The sequence below is a fragment of the Oryzias latipes genome, chromosome 4 (genome assembly GCF_053564925.1).
Source record: "Oryzias latipes strain Hd-rR chromosome 4, Olatipes_Hd-rR_3.1".
Taxonomy (NCBI): Eukaryota; Metazoa; Chordata; class Actinopteri; order Beloniformes; family Adrianichthyidae; genus Oryzias; species Oryzias latipes.
In genome coordinates this window covers 18,384,113-18,402,552 of record NC_136240.1, presented here as the reverse complement: position 1 = coordinate 18,402,552, position 18,440 = coordinate 18,384,113, and the positions used below count along the sequence as shown (strand labels likewise).

At 36.3% G+C, this 18,440-nt stretch overlaps 1 protein-coding gene across 1 annotated transcript in view; it reads left to right on the top strand.

Moving 5' to 3' along the window:
- raver2 (ribonucleoprotein, PTB-binding 2) overlaps positions 1-18,440 on the top strand; it is an 86,012-nt gene that overhangs the window by 22,905 nt on the left and 44,667 nt on the right. The window contains exon 2 of the mRNA XM_023954321.2: positions 2,077-2,143. Coding sequence (XP_023810089.1) covers positions 2,077-2,143 — 67 coding nt within the window. The remainder of the gene's footprint in view (positions 1-2,076; positions 2,144-18,440) is intronic.

Here is an 18,440-nt window from a genome sequence, read left to right as displayed (position 1 = left end):
TGAATAAATCACAAAGGGGACTAATGTGGAGCAAAACAAGGCCACCTCTCTTCCTTTCCTTTGTATCTCTTCTTTCTCCCACTGTGCCGGTTTCATGGGTGAATAAGCTGACCCTCTGTTTGGACTGCTTAGTGTAGCTTGCACTGATATGAAACACGCCCGCTCTGTGTACAAGTGGGCTGAATAGTGGCTGAAGGGGTAGAAAACTGCACACACTACAAAACCCAATTGGTTGTCGTTATTGCTCATGTGCTAAATTAGAGACAGTTTATTGAGTGAAGGATCTGCACACATCACCTCTTTGAAATGTCAAATGTACTTTCATTCACATTTGAGCATTGTATGGCCATGAACTGCTGCATTACCATCACACAAAGTTCACCTCTTATTTTCCTCTTTGAATTTAAACACTAAACATGGTTGCTGATGGTGACTAAAGATACAGGTTACAGGAAGCACAAGCAGACAATAAGACCAACCCTCCAAATGTTAATCGATTCAAGTAAGAAATGTTCTTCATATCCAGACGGAATCCATGAACCAACCCTCATATAAACCATATAAACCAAAGGGTTTGTACTCGTCAGAATAGGTGGAAAAAGACAGAGGACATCTTCTATTTAGACATTAAAGCTTGAAAAAATGAATGAGTAAAACATTTTGCAGTAAAACGTGAGTCATCACAAAGGTCGAGTCCCCCATCTCTCTATTTTAAGTGGTGGTATGGTGGTTGATATTGCCCACACCTGTTTTTCACCACAGGTGTGTCTAAATACAAATTACAGGAGCATTGCATGTTTGAAAAGTGATTATTTCTTACATTTTGACAACCAATCATTTCTGTGTTGTGTGAATTTTGGTCAGATTTGAGTTCTTTTGCTGTTTATTTGTGCTGTTCCAGTGCAAACAATAACAATACAAGCACAAAAAAAAAAAAACATAAATGCAAGAATAAAGAGCCAATGCACCCTAGACATAACCACCACCCCCGCACTAACCGCTTACTATTCCCACAAGGGAATATGGTAGGGGGGACCAAGTATTCAACATTACCTTTTACTAAAATGACCCAAAAAAGACATGTGCAAAAATCACGGGGAACCAGCTTTTCTTTGTTTTAAATGCCAATCTAGGAGTGTGTAGTTTGATTTTGTCTCTTATTTTTAAAGTAAAAAAAAGCAAACCCTGAGCCAGAACTACCTTATCTATTATATATGTCAATGATGATAATGACATCATTGTATTACTGTTTAATCACACATTATCTAGGCTTAATAAAGCCTTAGGAACTTATTAAATATTATTTAAAAGCAATTAGAAAACTGTAAAATAAGTGGCATGGATTCTATTGTTTTAACATTATGTTCCACATTTTCTTCTTGATTTATTTTCTTTTATTCTCAGAAAAAAACACAAAATGTCCCTCAGATTTAAATGTTTTTATCTGTCAAACAGTAGTTTATGTGCAAAAAGATATATTATACATTTTCTTTTAGTTTTTAGCCCTTCTATAGAGATCCGAGATCTTTTGGTTTTTATGACAAAAAAAGTGTAAACATTATTAATGAATGTTAATTATTAAATGAAATGTCTGTATCCACTTATTCCCTTTACTTTATTTTAAAACCTATTTTCCTCTTTTATGTTGGAAACTTGTCGCATATCGAGATATATTACTTTTTAGAACTTGAGTATTAGTTGCCATGGGGCATCACAGTCTTTTTTTTTTTTTTTTTTAGCACACTTCTACTTAAATTTGAGTCCAAAAAAATTCAACGGAGCTTCCAAATCTAAAGTTTAATTAAAAGACACAGAGATCTTCTTTTAAGGAGAGAACCATCATCCAGCATGGCCTCAAGCAGGCGTCTTCCACCGCAATGAAGGTTCAGTCTCGTTTTATTAACTTTCCATAACCTCTTTCTATATCCATTTCACTGGGTAGAAAAAAAAGCACATAATGGAAAGAAAACCCAATGAGAAGAATGTAGATTTTTGGTTTTATTTTGTCACATTTGTTCTGCAGCTCACAATATTCTAACTTATCTTAAGTGTTTCTCGTTCTTTTCTTTCTTCCAGGAAGTCCATGAAATTCTAAAAGATTATGAACTGAAGTACTGCTTTGTGGACCGCAACAAAGGCACAGGTAATAACCACACCACCCAACAAGAACACCAGAACAAGAACACAGCTGCAGTCCAGTGCTTGGCTGTTTTTACTGTCAATCATTAGAAATATCTCAAACATTTATTAGATCAACCTCAAGCCTGTTGTTTATGTATTGCGGTAATGTTTGCTTCTCTGAGCAGATGTCTAAATTTAGTTTTTTTTTTGTTAATACGGCTCCAATAATTGGGGATAGTTCATAGAATTTAGCTAAAAAAAATAAAGAACCTTGTTTTTGGTCGATTGTTGTTGTTTTTTTTTGTAATGTTTCAGTTCCTATACATTAGAAACTTTTTTATTTTCCTTTTAAACTGAGCTGTATGTTTAAGGATCATGGAGCAATAAAGAACACAGTAGAGCTGAGTATGTGGGTTTCACCCTAAAGAAACTCAATCATTTTACAAATGCATGTTCTTCACAAATGTGGTGCCATTTAAGTAATGAACAGCCATCCAATAGTTTAAGATTTTTTTCTCTGTCACTACAAAAATGTCCTTACATTTATTTGCTACTTAATGTTATGTGACTTTTTTCTTTATTCCCATCTTGTGTGTTACGGATTTTCTTGACATAACTGGAAAAGTGTAAAGTTAGTCACCTCCAGCAGATTTTTCCATCTAAAATATTTTATTTGATTACCGCTTTGATGAACCAGTAGGGGGCGCAGTGTCGCGGTTAGCACCCCCCCCACACACACACACACAAAATCCCCCGGCGGCCGCGTCGCAAATGAATACAAATACAACGCTGTATTCTTTATTAACAAATAACAGTAACAACTAATTACTACCTATCTAACTAATGAACTAACTATATAGGTGTTGTAGAATGTGTGTGTGTCAGCGTCCTGCGTGTGTAGAAGGAAGGAGTGCACACACGTGTGTTGGGGGTGCGTGTTGATTCTTCTGCAGCGGACCGCTCTGGAGCTGCACGCGAGCCCTCACCTGTGCTCTCTGGTACAGACATCTTCTGTCCCAGTAATAAACGAGACTGCAGACACTTTGTCACCTTTCCAGTAGCCATGAAACCGGACACCCATGAAGAACGCGGGGCTCCGCCTTAATTTATACGGACACGTAACTTTGCGCTGCACTAAATAGTACCCAAACAAAACACGTAGTGATATTCATCCCACTCTAACAGTGTGAGTTCATGTTTGGTGTTACAGAATGGAGAACAGTAATAAACCCCCTACAACACAAAATCCTCCGGCGGGCGGCCGTGTCGCCCACTCAAGAACGCACGCAGCTTGTAATTGAAATGGATACAATGGAAATTAATAATTAGAACACAGTAAATTTGTCGTATTTCCTCGCGAGACGGAAACTTTTGTTGTAGAATAAGGATGTGTATGTGCTTCTGAAACCTCGCGCGTGTAAGAAGAGTGAGCGCGTGCAGCATAGAGGGAGTAAAAGGGCGTGGCGCAGGGAGTGAAGGAGAACAGTAATAAAAGGTTCCCCCCAGAAGCCCTTGAAGTCTGAACACAGGACTAGCAGAAAAAGTAAATTATCAGCAAAGATGAACGTATTAAATGTGTTTATTATAGTTCCAATCACGCACCATAAGCAGAACTTTAAAAAAAAAGAAAAAAAAATGTGTGATGATGCAGTTATCGTCACACTCCTATGCTAAGGTATACCTAAATTTTTTTTCTCAACTTTCCAAAGTGGATTTGCCGTCTTTAGCTGTTTCATTCTGAGTTGAAATTAAGATTGTTTGCAAATAGTACTTGCATCTCTAACATTTTGTAACTATAAATAATCATTTACTTTTGAAGTATAGCAATAAATTCAGTTTTACTGAAAAGCTTTTTTTTTTTTTTTTAAGGGGTTGTCCCCACAATATGTTTTTTTAATAACTGTTGATTCTCATAGGTAGCTTCAGGAATTAGAACCTACTTGTCCTTCGAGTTGAATCTTACATGGTTCCTATATTTAGTCTGGGATGTCTGGTATCTGAAACGGAACACTTTAGAAAATAGCGGTGAGCTATAAACAGCTGCGATATCAAAGCACTAGTCTGTCCAAAAGGTTAATAGTGTTTCAGAGCAAAAGGGAGCCTGATGAAACAGGGGCCCTTGTCTCACCAGCAGCGATGGTACTTGAATAATTAGCATTAGCATTGGGCTCTGAAGTACTGTGGTGTTGGAGTGAAATTAGCTGAACTTCAAGAACATCAGAGGTTTTTTTTTTCTTTCAAACTATAGAGTCTCTTGCTGTAGCGGCTCCTCTCTGATTTTCTCTTTTGTTTTTTTTAAAATCTCTTTTGCAGTCTTTATCTCATTGAACCGGCCACCTCTCACTGTCTGTTGGCCATGTTTATTGTGTATGTTGGGGCTACATTTCTGCTCATTCGTAATGGTCTGATTCATTTATAAAAATGATGTCTTCATTAAAATGATTCATGGAGTCAGCTGTGTCTGTGGATCGAGTTCTGATCTTTTATCTGCAGATTGAGAACTGGCATTTGTGTTGTCTTTTAAATTTGACATTCAAATTAAAAACAAACCAAACTATAAATACAACAGAAAACTTTTTCTTCATATTATTTTTTTCAGTCTTCAGCCTTGACTGAAAAAAGCTTGTTATAAAAAAGTTTAGTTTTCCATTATTTGAAAATAATGTTAGATTTACTGTTGCTGATAATCATCATTATCTATAAACAAATGACATTTTCTTCTGTTTCTAAATACTTTTCTGGTTTGTATGCATGCAGTTGGCTGTCTGAATGTATATTATGGTTTACTGTTTATTTGATTAAGGCTAAATTGAATAAATTATTAGCTTGGTACCTGGGGAAAAAATGAGTAGGATAGTTTCAGTTTCATTTCTGCAGACTTGGATGTGTGTGTGTGTGAGTGTGCACCTGTGTGCATGTGTGCTGAGAGATCCCTCAGGGGTGTCTAAGATTGATTTCAAGCCGCCATAGCTTTTCACTTTGTGTGCAAATGTGTGTGGTGACGGATGAAATGTTTTCCCGTGATCCAGTAACCCCCTGGCTTGTCACCCTCAACACACTCCCATCCAGCGCCGCCCTGAAATGTTGTGTTCGGCTGGTGTATCGTATATGCAGAGGAGATAAGATTAGTGTCAGTCATAATAAAGCATTTTGTGGCGTGTTTTATGAGGTGAGATGCTTTGAAGGCACGTGGCTCTACGACTGTGTCAGTTTTTGAGTGTTTATGGCGAGCTCATCAGCCCCTTGAGTCAGTTTACATGGCAGCTGTGTAACATCTCCCGAACCACGTGTTTATAGTCTGACTCACTCTCTCTTTTCTCCCTTCCCTTTTGTCTCCTTTTTTCACCTTCTTTGGTGCTTTAACCTCCCGGCTAAACAAGAAATAATTATCCCAGCTTCTTACAAAGTTTGTTTAGCATCTGAATAATTTTCAGAGGAGGAGTGTAAATGTTAAGATGTTGCAGCCTTTGCTCAGACCATCAGTACATCTGTAGATCCACCATGATGTGTCCTGTTGTATGTAAAATGGAAAGCATCCAAACTGCGTGTTAGAGTCGCTGCATATCACTATGACAGTTTCCATTTTGGGTTAAAAAACTTTTAAGCAGAATATAAATATTTAGAGACGCAAAATGTAATGCTGATAGTAAAAGATTGTTGCTTACTCATGTTTTGACATTTCATACTTTAGAATTGTTCACACTTCAGAGGCCGTTGTGTAGTCTGGTCTGTGCAATTTTGTAATTTTTTTATTTATTTCAATTCGTAAAGAACTTTTTATCTTTTCTTTCCGCTGAGAATGATTTTTTTTCTTTTCCATAAGACAAATGTGAAATGTGACCTAAATTTTCTCTCCAATTGGTTTTCTAGGTACTGCGGCCGGCCACATGGCTAAACATCTGATTGTCTTTCTAATAAATCTGTCCGCTCTGTGTATGTTTGCACATGTGGTTATCCTTAACAGTTCTTCATTACGTCATGACATGCATTATTGCACTTTTTTAAGAAAAGCTGCTTTTTTTTGCAGTTTTTTAATGAAAACTTAACTGTAAGAAAGCTATAAAACCACTATTTATCTGACTTTCAAATTCTGCTGGGGTACGCTCCAGTGGATGGCTTCTTCTCAGTTTTTAATACTACATGTTCTTGGTTTGTGTCTAAATTTTTGTTTAAAAAGCTGATTAGATATTCGTATCGTGCAGTAACTCAGGGACTTGTGAAGATGACTTGTTGAAAGTAAACTGCAATAGAACAGGAAAGAAAAGTTTTAGGTGACACTGGATGTGGGATAGTTGTTGGTGACAGATCCCTAACGCACTTGGTTTTTAACATATGTTTACTCAAGTCCTTCAAGATTTACGGTTAATTGTCTGTAAATGCTCAAATATATAATCACTGGCATTGATGTGCGAGGAAATCTTTTAACAGTGGCATAGGAGAATGGGGGACTAGTTGAAAATGATAGAAAGGCAGGAGAAACACAAATAAATTGTTTCATCCAATCTCTGAAAGGAACAATGAAGAGCAGAGTTACTACAGCAGCAGACCAATACACTGGAATCCCCTCTGTTGGCAAAAAAAAGTAAACTGAACATACAATCCCCTTAGCAAAAAGTAGTACACTTGAAGTTTACTTTTTATAAAGTAAGTATGGCAAGTAGAGTTGGAAGTATACTAACTGGTCCTTCTTCTGGCTAAATTGGAATATTTTAGGTTTACATTATATAGATCACAGCTGCTCATTCATGGTCCTAGAGATCTAACACCCTGCCTGTTTTCCAGTTCTTCCTGCACTGCTTGCTGCTTATTACCTGGAGCAGGTGTTTTCATTAAATAAGAATCTGGAGACATCTGATTTGACCTGCTAGTTGCTTCGCGTCGGACGGTTCAGGCTTCCGCGTTAAAAAGTAATAATGCACGCTTCGTTGGCCATTAGCCCTTACTTAATGCAAAGCAATAATTGTAAACAATCCAACAAATTAAAGTCACAGATAGATATCAAACTCATTTCATATATAAAGAAATGCATTGATTAAAAATAAATAAAAATTAACACAAATTTAAGATGAAAATAACTAATTTCTCATAATCATAGAGATTTTTCAGTGATGCATACATTAGATTCTTTAAATATAAATATCAACCAGTAGAGTTTAATGGTTGAAAAGAAGTGGGGAAGAGCAAACATATTTAATCCCACTCCTAATGATTTATTGCATTTTATTTTGATTCATTGATTTTGGGAGCCGGTTTAGCTCGTGCTGGTCTGCGGCGCCTTCCGTCCGTGAAACCAGGGTTCGAATCCGGGTTGCTCCCTATTCCCTTCTCTGCTTCTGTGCCGGTCCCAAACCCGGATAAATTGAGAGGGTTGCGTCAGGAAGGGCATCCGGCGTAAAACATTGCCAAGTTAACCATGCCACTCCTCCTCGAAAGAGAGGTTGTTTCGCTGTGGCGACCCCTGATGGGAAAAGCCGAAAGAGAAAGAAGATATTGATTCATTGATTTTAGCCACTTTGTTGTCATCAACACTGCATTTCACTTCTCCTATCTTTATTAATTTATTGTGACAGCTGCTTAATGGGCTGCAATATTTCTGGTTCAGTTTTTGCTTTAAATTGTGGGACAGTAAAATAGAATGTCATTGTACTAAAAGTTTCTTTATCTTTATCTTCTTGTTCTTTATCCAGGATTGTATGAAATGAGAGCAATGTGATTTACATTTGATATATTCTTTTTCTTTTTAATTTAACGTAAAAGCAGGCAGACCGTTCGTCGTTGGAATTTTGTCATTCAACGCCATTCAGCAGGTTGTTTATTTTTACAGCTTAGATAAAGATAGAAATGGTTTTGATTTTACAAACTTGTGATTCAGAGCTCAGTTAAAACGAGTGAGTGAGATTTTTGAAACAAGGGAATCAGGATTGAGTTGGAACAGAGGAAGCATGTCGGAACCAATCCGGGCTCACGTTGTTACTGAGCTCTCAGCAGAGCTTTAGCCAGGCTGAGTAATCTTTTCATCTATCTTACAGCACGTAGCTGGTTTTGATGTAATGCGTTGAGCTGTAACAAAGGAGATGATCAACAAGTCGGTAAGGCTCATGCCCGCCTGAGGTCAAACTGGAAGTATGTTACATTTTTAATGATCTAATATGAGGTGCCCACAAGTGATGCAGCATGGTCGACAGCTTTTCATCTCTTTCAAACTGGGCACAGTGAAGGAATATGCTGCCTTTGTGAAATACATGTAATCTTTTTTTGAAATTATAAAGAAAAGGTGAAAGTTTCAAATAAAAATACTTTATTTTTTTTTATCATTTTGACGGCAAATAGCAAACTGTTGCTCATTTTGTTGTTGGGTTGTTTGTAATTACTTTCATGTTCAGTTTTTGTTCTCTATCTTTATTGATCTGGTTTTCTTTAAAGAACAGCTTGGAAAACTTAAAACAACATTTATTTGTAACACTTTAAATTATAGAAATATTGATTTTAATCTTTGAAATCTTAGAATGTGAAGAAGCAGCCAGGTAATTGAACCTTTATTATGTGGGGATAAGTGGAAATCATAAAAGAATAAAAATCTAATTTTAAAGAAACAATTACCAACAGCATTTTTATGTGGAGTTTTTAGGAATGTGTTGAAACATTTGCTGATTTTTCTTAGTTTCCTCCTTAGTGTCGTACGACCTCAGTCTTGTTGGATAAGAATTTTATACGTTCCTTTGAATTTTATCTTGCCTCAGAAATGTCATAGACCCATCTCTCAGTCTCTGAATGAGTCACACAACAGTGTGAGTGAAAATGGCTGTGAGGCCCCCTCAGTCCTGTTCCTCACCATGAAGCCATGAAGATCCTAACCCTGGATGAAGGTCTACCTGTCAAAAGCTGATTCATGTCTTCAGAAAGCTAACATAAGGGGGAGCTTTAAGAGACACCCTCCATTTCTATTTATTTTGAAGAAAAGACTTGTGAAAAAAAACGAATCTGTTAAAACTCCAGCGACAGAGATGCTTTGTGACTGGATGGTGTAAAGTTGCACTGCATTTGCAATTTACGTATAAACGGATTCACATTAAGATTAAGAACTTGGATCAAAGTATTGTTGCTTGAGGTTAACCCTTTACCATCAGAGGCATCGCCAGTGATTGCAAATAACGTGCTTTTTGAACTACCGAAACTCTTCGGCCGTTTACGCAATTAACATAAATTCCAACAGATTCTGATGCAGAGAAAAGCAGATTTGTGTTGATATACAACACTTTACTAACTTTACATTGGTAAGGTGTTGCATAAAGCATAAAGCTGCTTTTGTCCGCTTCAGAATTTGTTGAATTTACATTTGTTGTGTAACCGTTTGAGGAGTAAAGGTAATTCAAACGACATTGCTAACGCTCCAGATTTAACCCCTTCACATCGTATATAGCTCATTCGCAAAGGACCAATAAATCCATGACTCCCCTTAATTTAGAATCAACTTGAAAGGAAGCTGGCTGGGTGTGGAGAGGGAGCATCCACTCATGGGGCAGAAGGCTGTGAGCATTCTGCTTCCATTCTAAGTCCTATCTTTGTGAAATTTTCTGCTGTTGCCACGTTGAAAACAAAGAACAGAGCTAGGCTCAATATTGAGCATGACTTGAGAGTTGCAGTAATAAACCTTTAACCTTGTTTTGAAAAGATGTGTAGCACAAAGTGGGCACATTGCACCCATCAACACAACTTTTTGTTTCTTTTTGCACATACATTCAGTGTTATTGTTCTCACAAAGTGAATGTTCCGCAATTTAATTTTTTCTAGTCTCTAGCAGCAGGAATGTATAATATTTGAGTATGGTATTGAAGTTAAACGCTTTTGGCTTATTTTGTCACCATTTCTTTACGTTGTGGGAGGGCGGGGGAATGAACATTTTTCCTCCTCCAAAGGGGGGAACAAAAGAAAAAGTTTCAGAACCACTGGGTTAAGGGGATAAAAGGGCACAGAAGACTGTTCAATGGACAGTCAGACTTATTGACTTTATAATATTGATAATGATAATAAAATCCATGTCGGATAATACGGCTTGCAGGCCCAAATTACCGTTCATATTTGACTACCACCATTAACATTCTTAACACTGGAGATGTCGCTGGCAACACCTAAATAACACGTGCTCTCTTGACGTACCATAACTCTTTTACCGTTAAGGCGATCAATGTGAATTAGCTGATTCTGACGCTGAGAGAAGTGGCTTTATGAATCGGCACAAAGCCGCTTTTCTCCGTAACAAAATCAACTGATCTCGGCAATTGTCTAAGCCCTTCCCTACTCTGAAGTGTTGCAAAGCTGCTTTCTCCAGTAACCTCCTGACCCCTCCTTTAATCTTGAACCATTATACGTTGCTCTGTGTTCCTGTGACAAATGCTCTGCTCCTCATGACCATATCAGTTCTCTGAGCCAGCCTACAGTGCTGGACTTATTAGGTCATAGTGATGGAGATGTTTATGCTGGTGCATAGATTGGTCTTAAATTGTGATCCGAAGTGAGTCCCGCCGAGTGGATCTTTGTGTCTCCATATATGGCTTTACTTTGGCTGCTGCCGCCGTTTGTCAGTTAATGATGTTTTTTCCCCTCCTCTCTAAAAACCACTCTTCCAACACACACACTCATACACACTCACACATTCAACAGAGAAAATATCTGTTGCTCTGTGCCTTAATCACTGTCGTCCTCTTATTTTTCCACTTCCTGTTGCCAAGAAAGAGCCTCTAACATTGTACTCGTACCTAGATCTTTGTCTGAACTGCATCTTTCTGAGTCTTCCTGTCTTACTCCATTCTCCTTTAAGCGCTGTCCAGTACTCTGATCTCTAACAATCAGTTGAGCAGGAGCTTGTTAGCTTGCTGAAAATGTATCTTTTCCCATGTTGGTCAGGTTTAAACACCTGGTTTAATAAATTTGATTTAGCAGCAAAATTAGCACATTCATATTCCAGTTCTTTGCATTTGGTGGAATTGTAAAACTTTTCAAATATTTCAACCAACTTGTCGCCAAAAGATGTGCAGAAAAGATTCTGTGTTTTGTATCGAATTCTTTTTTTTCACACAACATCTCAAAATTGAACTTACAGCTGTTGAACTCATTTTTTCCTTTTTTTAAATCTTTTTATCTTGTCAGCCTCTATCATTGCTGAGGTTATTGAAGGAAAAGTCTGGTATTTCCATTTCATTAAGTATACAAATCTAAAAAATGCTTTAGTAAGTTAATTAGGGTTCTAGGTACAAAGACAACAACCATGTAGTTATAAACTAACATTAATGTGTTATCCGACGCTGTCTGGAGCTTTTTTTCATGTGGTATCAGTTTGACACTACTAACTGAAAACCAGGCAGATTGTCAAATGAGGAAGTGAGAGCCATCTGGATGTAGGACATTTCTATATTAGACCACATATAGAAAGTACAAGTTGCATTATCGTGACACCATCATTTCAGAAGCATGTATGCTGCTGCGGAACCAGGAATTTGGAAATACAATGATGAGGGTTATCCAGGAAATCCCTGCCATTCAATGGAGCCCTTTGTGCTCAATGTGGCTTTGTCCAGTAATGAAGACAGCACACACTGGCAAAAAGCTCATTGGTCTCCAGCTTTCTGTTACAATGTGTGTGCGTGGGATGGTGCTTTTGTAATGAAAATAGTACAGTTCACGGGACCAGTATGTACTCTGTGACATGCTCTGCAGCAGCTACAGCAGCTACCACTTTCACTATATCAGTTTTAAGTCAATACTCATTAAAAAATGTATTTTTGAACAAAAATATTTAAACAGTAATTATCTATTGTTTTGCCTCCATCCTTTCTATACCCGCTCATAAAAACAAACATGTCTGTGATTTTGTTTTTGTGCATTAATGATCCAAAAAAAGGACATTTGGATTAAAAGCAGCGATGTTAATGTTGACATAGGAAAGCTGGTGTTCACTGCGTAGGGTTTTCTCGCAAACATCTGACTCATTACATTCTGAACTGTGGTTCTGCAATGCCTGAAGCAAAAAATAATGCATTTAGTTTGGCTACAGTCTGAATAAAACATATTTGGAGGTTTGCATCCGGGGACAAATATATATTAGAGAAATGATAGCTTTAAACATGAAAATGGAGAGAAATATGTTGTTCTGAAGAGTGAGCACCTGCAAGTGAAGGAAAGCAACTGACAACCTTTCAGTCATTCATATTGCTGTTAAACTTCTATCCTTTCTAGGTCAGGAGTTCTTCTTTTTTTGACTTTCTGCACTAACTTGTGCAATTTTTGACATATTTTACACAGAAAGACACAGTAATCTAAATAAGCTTGAAAAGCATTAAAACAATACAATTGGCCACCAGGCAGCATTAAAACAATAAAACACTGAATAAAAAAACGAAAATACTTTTAGTGGGTTGGGCCTGCACAGCAATGTGCCCTTTTTTCTAAAATCTTTGAACAAATTTTAAAAGAATTAAGTGCTTTAAAGTCTCTTTCTGAATAGATCCTATCCTAACAATCTCATGTCCTGAAATTTAAAAATGGAAACAATTACTGGACGTCAGTAAAATAAAAGCAAAAATATGTTGATTTAAAATCTTTAATTGCTTTTTAAACATTTTATTTTATTATTTTTAATAAACAGTATTTCTTAGAGTGCTATCAAATATAGATTTGGAATTTTGATGTTGGCATACGAAAGCAAATTCATCAACTGCTATCAAAAAATTCCATCTGGTATTATGGGACCTATGAAGCAAAAATGGACATTAGTGCCCGTGTTTGTCTTTCTGACCAAACATCATTTAAACTTTGAAAAACACTTGGATGCACAGCTGTCTGTTTAAAAATGGTAAATTTATGTTTTTACAAAACTCAATAATGAAGTGTTTAGTATTTTGAAGGACTTTTGCCTTTGTTTAACAAAAGGGAAAAACTTAGATTGTTGCAAATGTCACCAGAACCTGAAGTGCTGCTTTGCTGTGGACCGCATGCTACCAAAGAGTTAGATCTATTTGTAGTCTGTCTCTCTGCAGTTGTTCTGACTAGACTGAAAAACATCAGCTACAATAACACCCTGAGAGTGAACACAGACCCCTTTCTGTTATTTTTGTTACTTTTTTTCCTCCATCCTCCTGTCTTAAGTGACAGCAGTCCTGTCCACCTAATTGCATCCCAGGACAGTAGCTTTTCACTTCTATCCCTCCTTCTTCTCCTTGTCTCCTCCTTGGTTTCTCCATCTCTGTCACCATCTGTCCATCTGTGTTCTTGTGAATCACTGAATGCAAATCAGCACAAGCCTCGCAAAAAATGTGTTGTACCCATTATTCTTTATCGTTGAGACACAGTAACATGCTCAGTCCAACTGTTCCTTTCAATTGCTGCATATTTGTACATTTCATATTTTTGTGCATCAGCTGTTAGAATTGTCAAGCTTTTCTTTTTCTTAGTGTTGGTGCTTTTGTATACTTATGCCTGCAATAGTTCATTACAGTCTCATGTTTGATTTTCAAAGAAAACCCAGATATCTGGGGTCAATAACACATGTTAAGTGTGATTAAAACTAGACGTTACTGTAAACTAGAAACAAGCCTAAAAAGTTGTTATAGTTTATTAAGTGGATTGAATAATGTAAGGGTGATTAAAAAAAAAGATTAACCAGGAGGGACATTTTATCATTTTTGCTGTCTCATATGCATTTATTATCCTTTACAGAGCAGATTATAGTCACTTATGAACTATTATTTAAGAGTTGACAGCAACCAAAAGCCAAAAACCTGTAATATCAGAAGCTGCATGTAAAAAAAAAAAAAAAAAAAAAAAAGAAGCTGCATGTAAACATATTTCACATATAAAGCAAGTTGACCTTAACCAAACTAAATTAAAACTACTCCAAACCAAGCCAGACTACTCTGATTATTGTTGAGTTACCAGAGAAGTCCATAGATAACATTCTTCTATGTGGACTTCAGCTTGATTTCAACAAGCATTGGCAGCTGAAAGAAAAATATAAAAAAATATATATATATTATATTAATTGATGTCCATGGATCAGATTCAGGCTCTCGATGTCAGATTTAAAAATAGCCTGGCAGAAATCACAAATTAGCAATAACAATTTAAAAAATGGAAAATTTAAAAATATCCAAATTTTAAAAAAATTGTTATACCTAAATCATACTATTTTCCTAAATGAAACTGTCTGGAGAAACCCAAAATCCATTGATCATTTTTACATCATTGCCATTTTTCTCATTTTTCTATAGATTTTCTCAAGAAAAAAGGAAAAAAAACACAAAACTAATGTAGTCTTTTTTGTTTGTTTGTTTGTTTGTTTTGTTTGTTTTATATTTCCTGTCAATTTTGAGTTATGTACCTGACAGGAAATAGGTTCTTGCAGCACATGTTTCAGTCATGTTGGGGGTGGGGGCGGAGAATCAATAAAAAAGGCCTAAAAATGAGCAATATTTGGCAATAAAATCAAGTGTACAGTTGAAACCAGAGGGTTACATATACAACGTAAAAACACACATATGCTTTTTTTTGTCAACGTCGGATAATAAATAAAAGTAAACGTTTCCCTTTTTTTTTACGTCAGTTGCAATTAACAAAACTATTTCTATTTGCTAAATGTTAGAAAAATGACACAAGGGTTTTTTGTTTTTCTTAGAAAAATGTGTCACTACTTTTATCAAAGTGAAAGGTTTATGTACATGTTATTAGTATTTGGTACTATTGCCTTTAAACAGCAGTACTTGGGTCAAACATCTTGGATATCCTTCCACAAGCTTCTCTCAAGATGTGTTAGGAATTTTGGCCCATTCCTCCTGACAGAACTGGTGAAACTGAGCCTGCACTTTATTATTGCTGCGCTTACGGACAGTCCCCAAACCAGAATGTCTTCTTCAAAGCAAGAATATCACTTAATGGTTTGTAATATGGTCATTGTATCATAATATTTCTTATAATCTTTAATCTTATGCAGGTTTTCTTTAGATCTTATCCATATTTCCGTTAAGGCTTTGTGCAGCCAACAACAATAATCACAATTTTAGAAATGTGGATGTTTAAAGTTTTGGGTTTTTCACCAACTCTGTCTCTTTTGATCTCACAGAGCAGTCATGATGTCTGCAGTTTCTTATCTGCAGCTCACACAAGTGCACCCCAAAAATCACACAACTCAATCTTGCAGTAAAAGACATGCATGTTTTACACACGGCACACAGCATACACCTATATCACATATTGTACACGTCTGATAGCTGAAGTCACAGTGTTATCAAGGTTCCCAGCTTCACTTGTCTATTTGCTGCTCACTAATGCACACGTGAGATAAGAAGAGGACCCAGAAATCACCCGACAACAGAAACAAACGTGGAGACAAATACACTAAAACTTCATATAGAGGAAGTACACCATATCAGGTGCCTCCCTGAGGTTTTGTCAGGAAATCCTTTTGAATATTTAAAGCTTCCTGATTGGTTTTTCAGAAAAGCACTTTCAGATTTTATATCTGAAGCAATAGATCCTAACACTGATGTTTATGGAATTTAGAATTTAATTTTTTTGACAGATGCGGTCCAACTGCAGAATGTTGAATACTCTCAGCTTAGGCTTTATGATGAGGGTAAATTAAAGCAAATGTTTTGAGGTTATATTTTAAACACTACACAAGAAAGTATGGACCAACTGAACAAAAAGTGATTAAAGGGAAAAAAAATGAAATAAAATAACATTTATATATCCTGTCACAAAAGGAACAAGGGGGAAAAGGACAATGGTTAAATTGATTTTTCACTATTTAGAGTGATTGTCAAAGAATTAACTCCACACTTTTGTCGCCAAACGTCCAGTTCAATCTTTGAAGGCAGCTGCAACATTTTTTACCTGGACGGTTTATTGTTTAAAATGCAAATTTCTGTAATCATTTCAAATGATGCTTCCATTTTTAGAATAAAATGGTTGAAAGTGAGCATGTGAGCTGAGTGATCATCAAAGCTGTAGGTGGCTGAGTGGGCGACTGGCTGGAGAGAGACGTTAAGTGTGTGATCCCGTCAGCAGCCGTGCTTCATTCCACCTTGTTCTGCTGCACACCAAACCTCACACCAAACATGTTTGGGTACAATTTCAATATTAAAGGTTTTCACTTTTTCACAAATGTGCTTTTTTTTGATTATCTGTGCATTATAATAAATCTTGCAATGTTTCTTAAATTACTGCAGAAATCGGACATTTATACATGTAGAAGAAACCAACCACTTACAAATAAATGTTCGTTAACTTTCTTTTTTAACTGGTATTTAAGGATCTTAACCAATCCAAAAACAGTTGAGTTGTTGTTAAAATCTCTAAATCACATTGAAAAGTCTATAAGTGGACTTCAGCTTAATTTCAAAACGCATTGACAGCTGTATCCTCAAGATATTTGCTGTAAACATATAGAGAAAATGTACTTTTGTTTATAGTCTGGAGTGTACAGAAATGATGAATATATTTTGTTCGTCCGTCATTATACTGTACCTTGGAGAAACCAAATTCCATGCCAAAGTAAAACACTTTCCTATTCTGAGTTTTTTTTTTCTTTCAATTTTTTATTAACAGGCCAAATTCCTTCACTACTTCCTACAGGGTGCACTATATAGTGTGTTCGCTATTTAAAAAAACAATAAAAAAAAAAACAATTTGAAAAATAGAAATCTCCCAGAAGTCTCTGCAAAAAAACAGTGTGCATCGATGTTTACTAGATTGGGGAATATAGACCACAGTGCATTGGGTTGGAACAATGTTTGCAAAAAACAAGTATTCAAATGCATTTTTTAATAAACCACCATCGAGTTCATCATCAGAACACAGTGGACTCATAAATAGTCGTCATAAAATGCTTGTGTAGATCAGGTTTCACTTGGTGAAATATGTGATTGCCATATTTGCTGTTTAAAAAATTTAAGTAGTAAACATGGTGTTCGATTTGCTCTAAAAATCCAGGGTACTAGATAGTCCTGCTCTATATGGCTTTTCAGTAGTTTGGGAGTAGGGAGGGGATTCGTCCATAGGCCTAGTCTTTCTTGGGGTCATATTGCACATTCACAGTCAGTTTGGTGGTATGTGTCTTTTAGGGTTTAGGGAGCCTTTCGCATTGTACAGGTGTGCCCTCTAGATAGTCATGACCTAATTGTTTCTTTGCAGTTCAGCGAAAAACATCCTGGGGGGGGATATACTGTCAGATTCATTCAAAGGAGCTAAGCTCACACACGTATCAAGTTGGCTTTAATTCAGTTTTCACCATGATGTCATTTTAACATGATCTTGTTCTTACCATCCCTTAACCTATGCAGTAAAATGAAGCTCTTGATGTCTAATAAAAGTCTTACCTTTCTCTGTTTTTTAGATGAGTTTTAGAAGATGAATTTTTTAAAACTTTAAACATGTAATGTTCCTGTCAGAATCAATGAATTACTGTTCCTTTGTTTGTATATCTTGGAGGAAAGGGTGGCTTTATAGTAATTTTTAATGCCAAATTAATCCTTTTAACAATGAAAATCCCACCTTATGTACAATTTACATTATTAGTTTTTCATTTATTTCATAGACAAATTGTTTTTTAAAAATGAAATTTGACAAGTGTATCAATACTTAATTATGTTAATTTTGTCTCAATGTGAATCAAATCAATTCATTCCTGCCTTATTTTTTCCACGTTTGGATTTATTTTACATCCAAGCAGCGACTTGACTGGGTCACTTTAGGTTTGAAAATGTTCTTTTCTTTCTTGCTTTCTGCCGCCTTTCAGCCCCTTAGAAACACAAAAACTCTTTGATTGTATTCACAGTTTCTTTTCATTCTAGATGCTTTTAGGCAAGTCACCTTTTACATTTAACAGTCCGTTGGAAGTCTGTCTCCAGTGACTAATGAAGGTGGACAAAAAGAAAAAGCATCTACGTTGAAAACATCATCCCTGATGATGGCATGTTTGGCTCCACCTGCATATGTTTGCATTATTAGGTTTTAATGGAAGCTATTCTTGTTTTTCAATGTGCTCTATAAGACAGACCTGCATACCATCTAACATGCTGGCTGTGGAAAAAACCCGGGTGATAAAAGCCTTGTGAAAGACTTTTTAAAAATTATTTTCAGCTAAACAGAACTGATGCTTATTTAAATGTGATATAGTTTTAAATACTGTTGCTTATTTACTGACGGCTTAAACTTTATTTGATCTGGTTCTCTGATTATCCTCTTTTAAACTAACCAGTTCTTTGAATGGTAAAAACATTTGGGACAGAGAATTCTTTCATCACTTGATCTTGTTGTATTTTTAGATA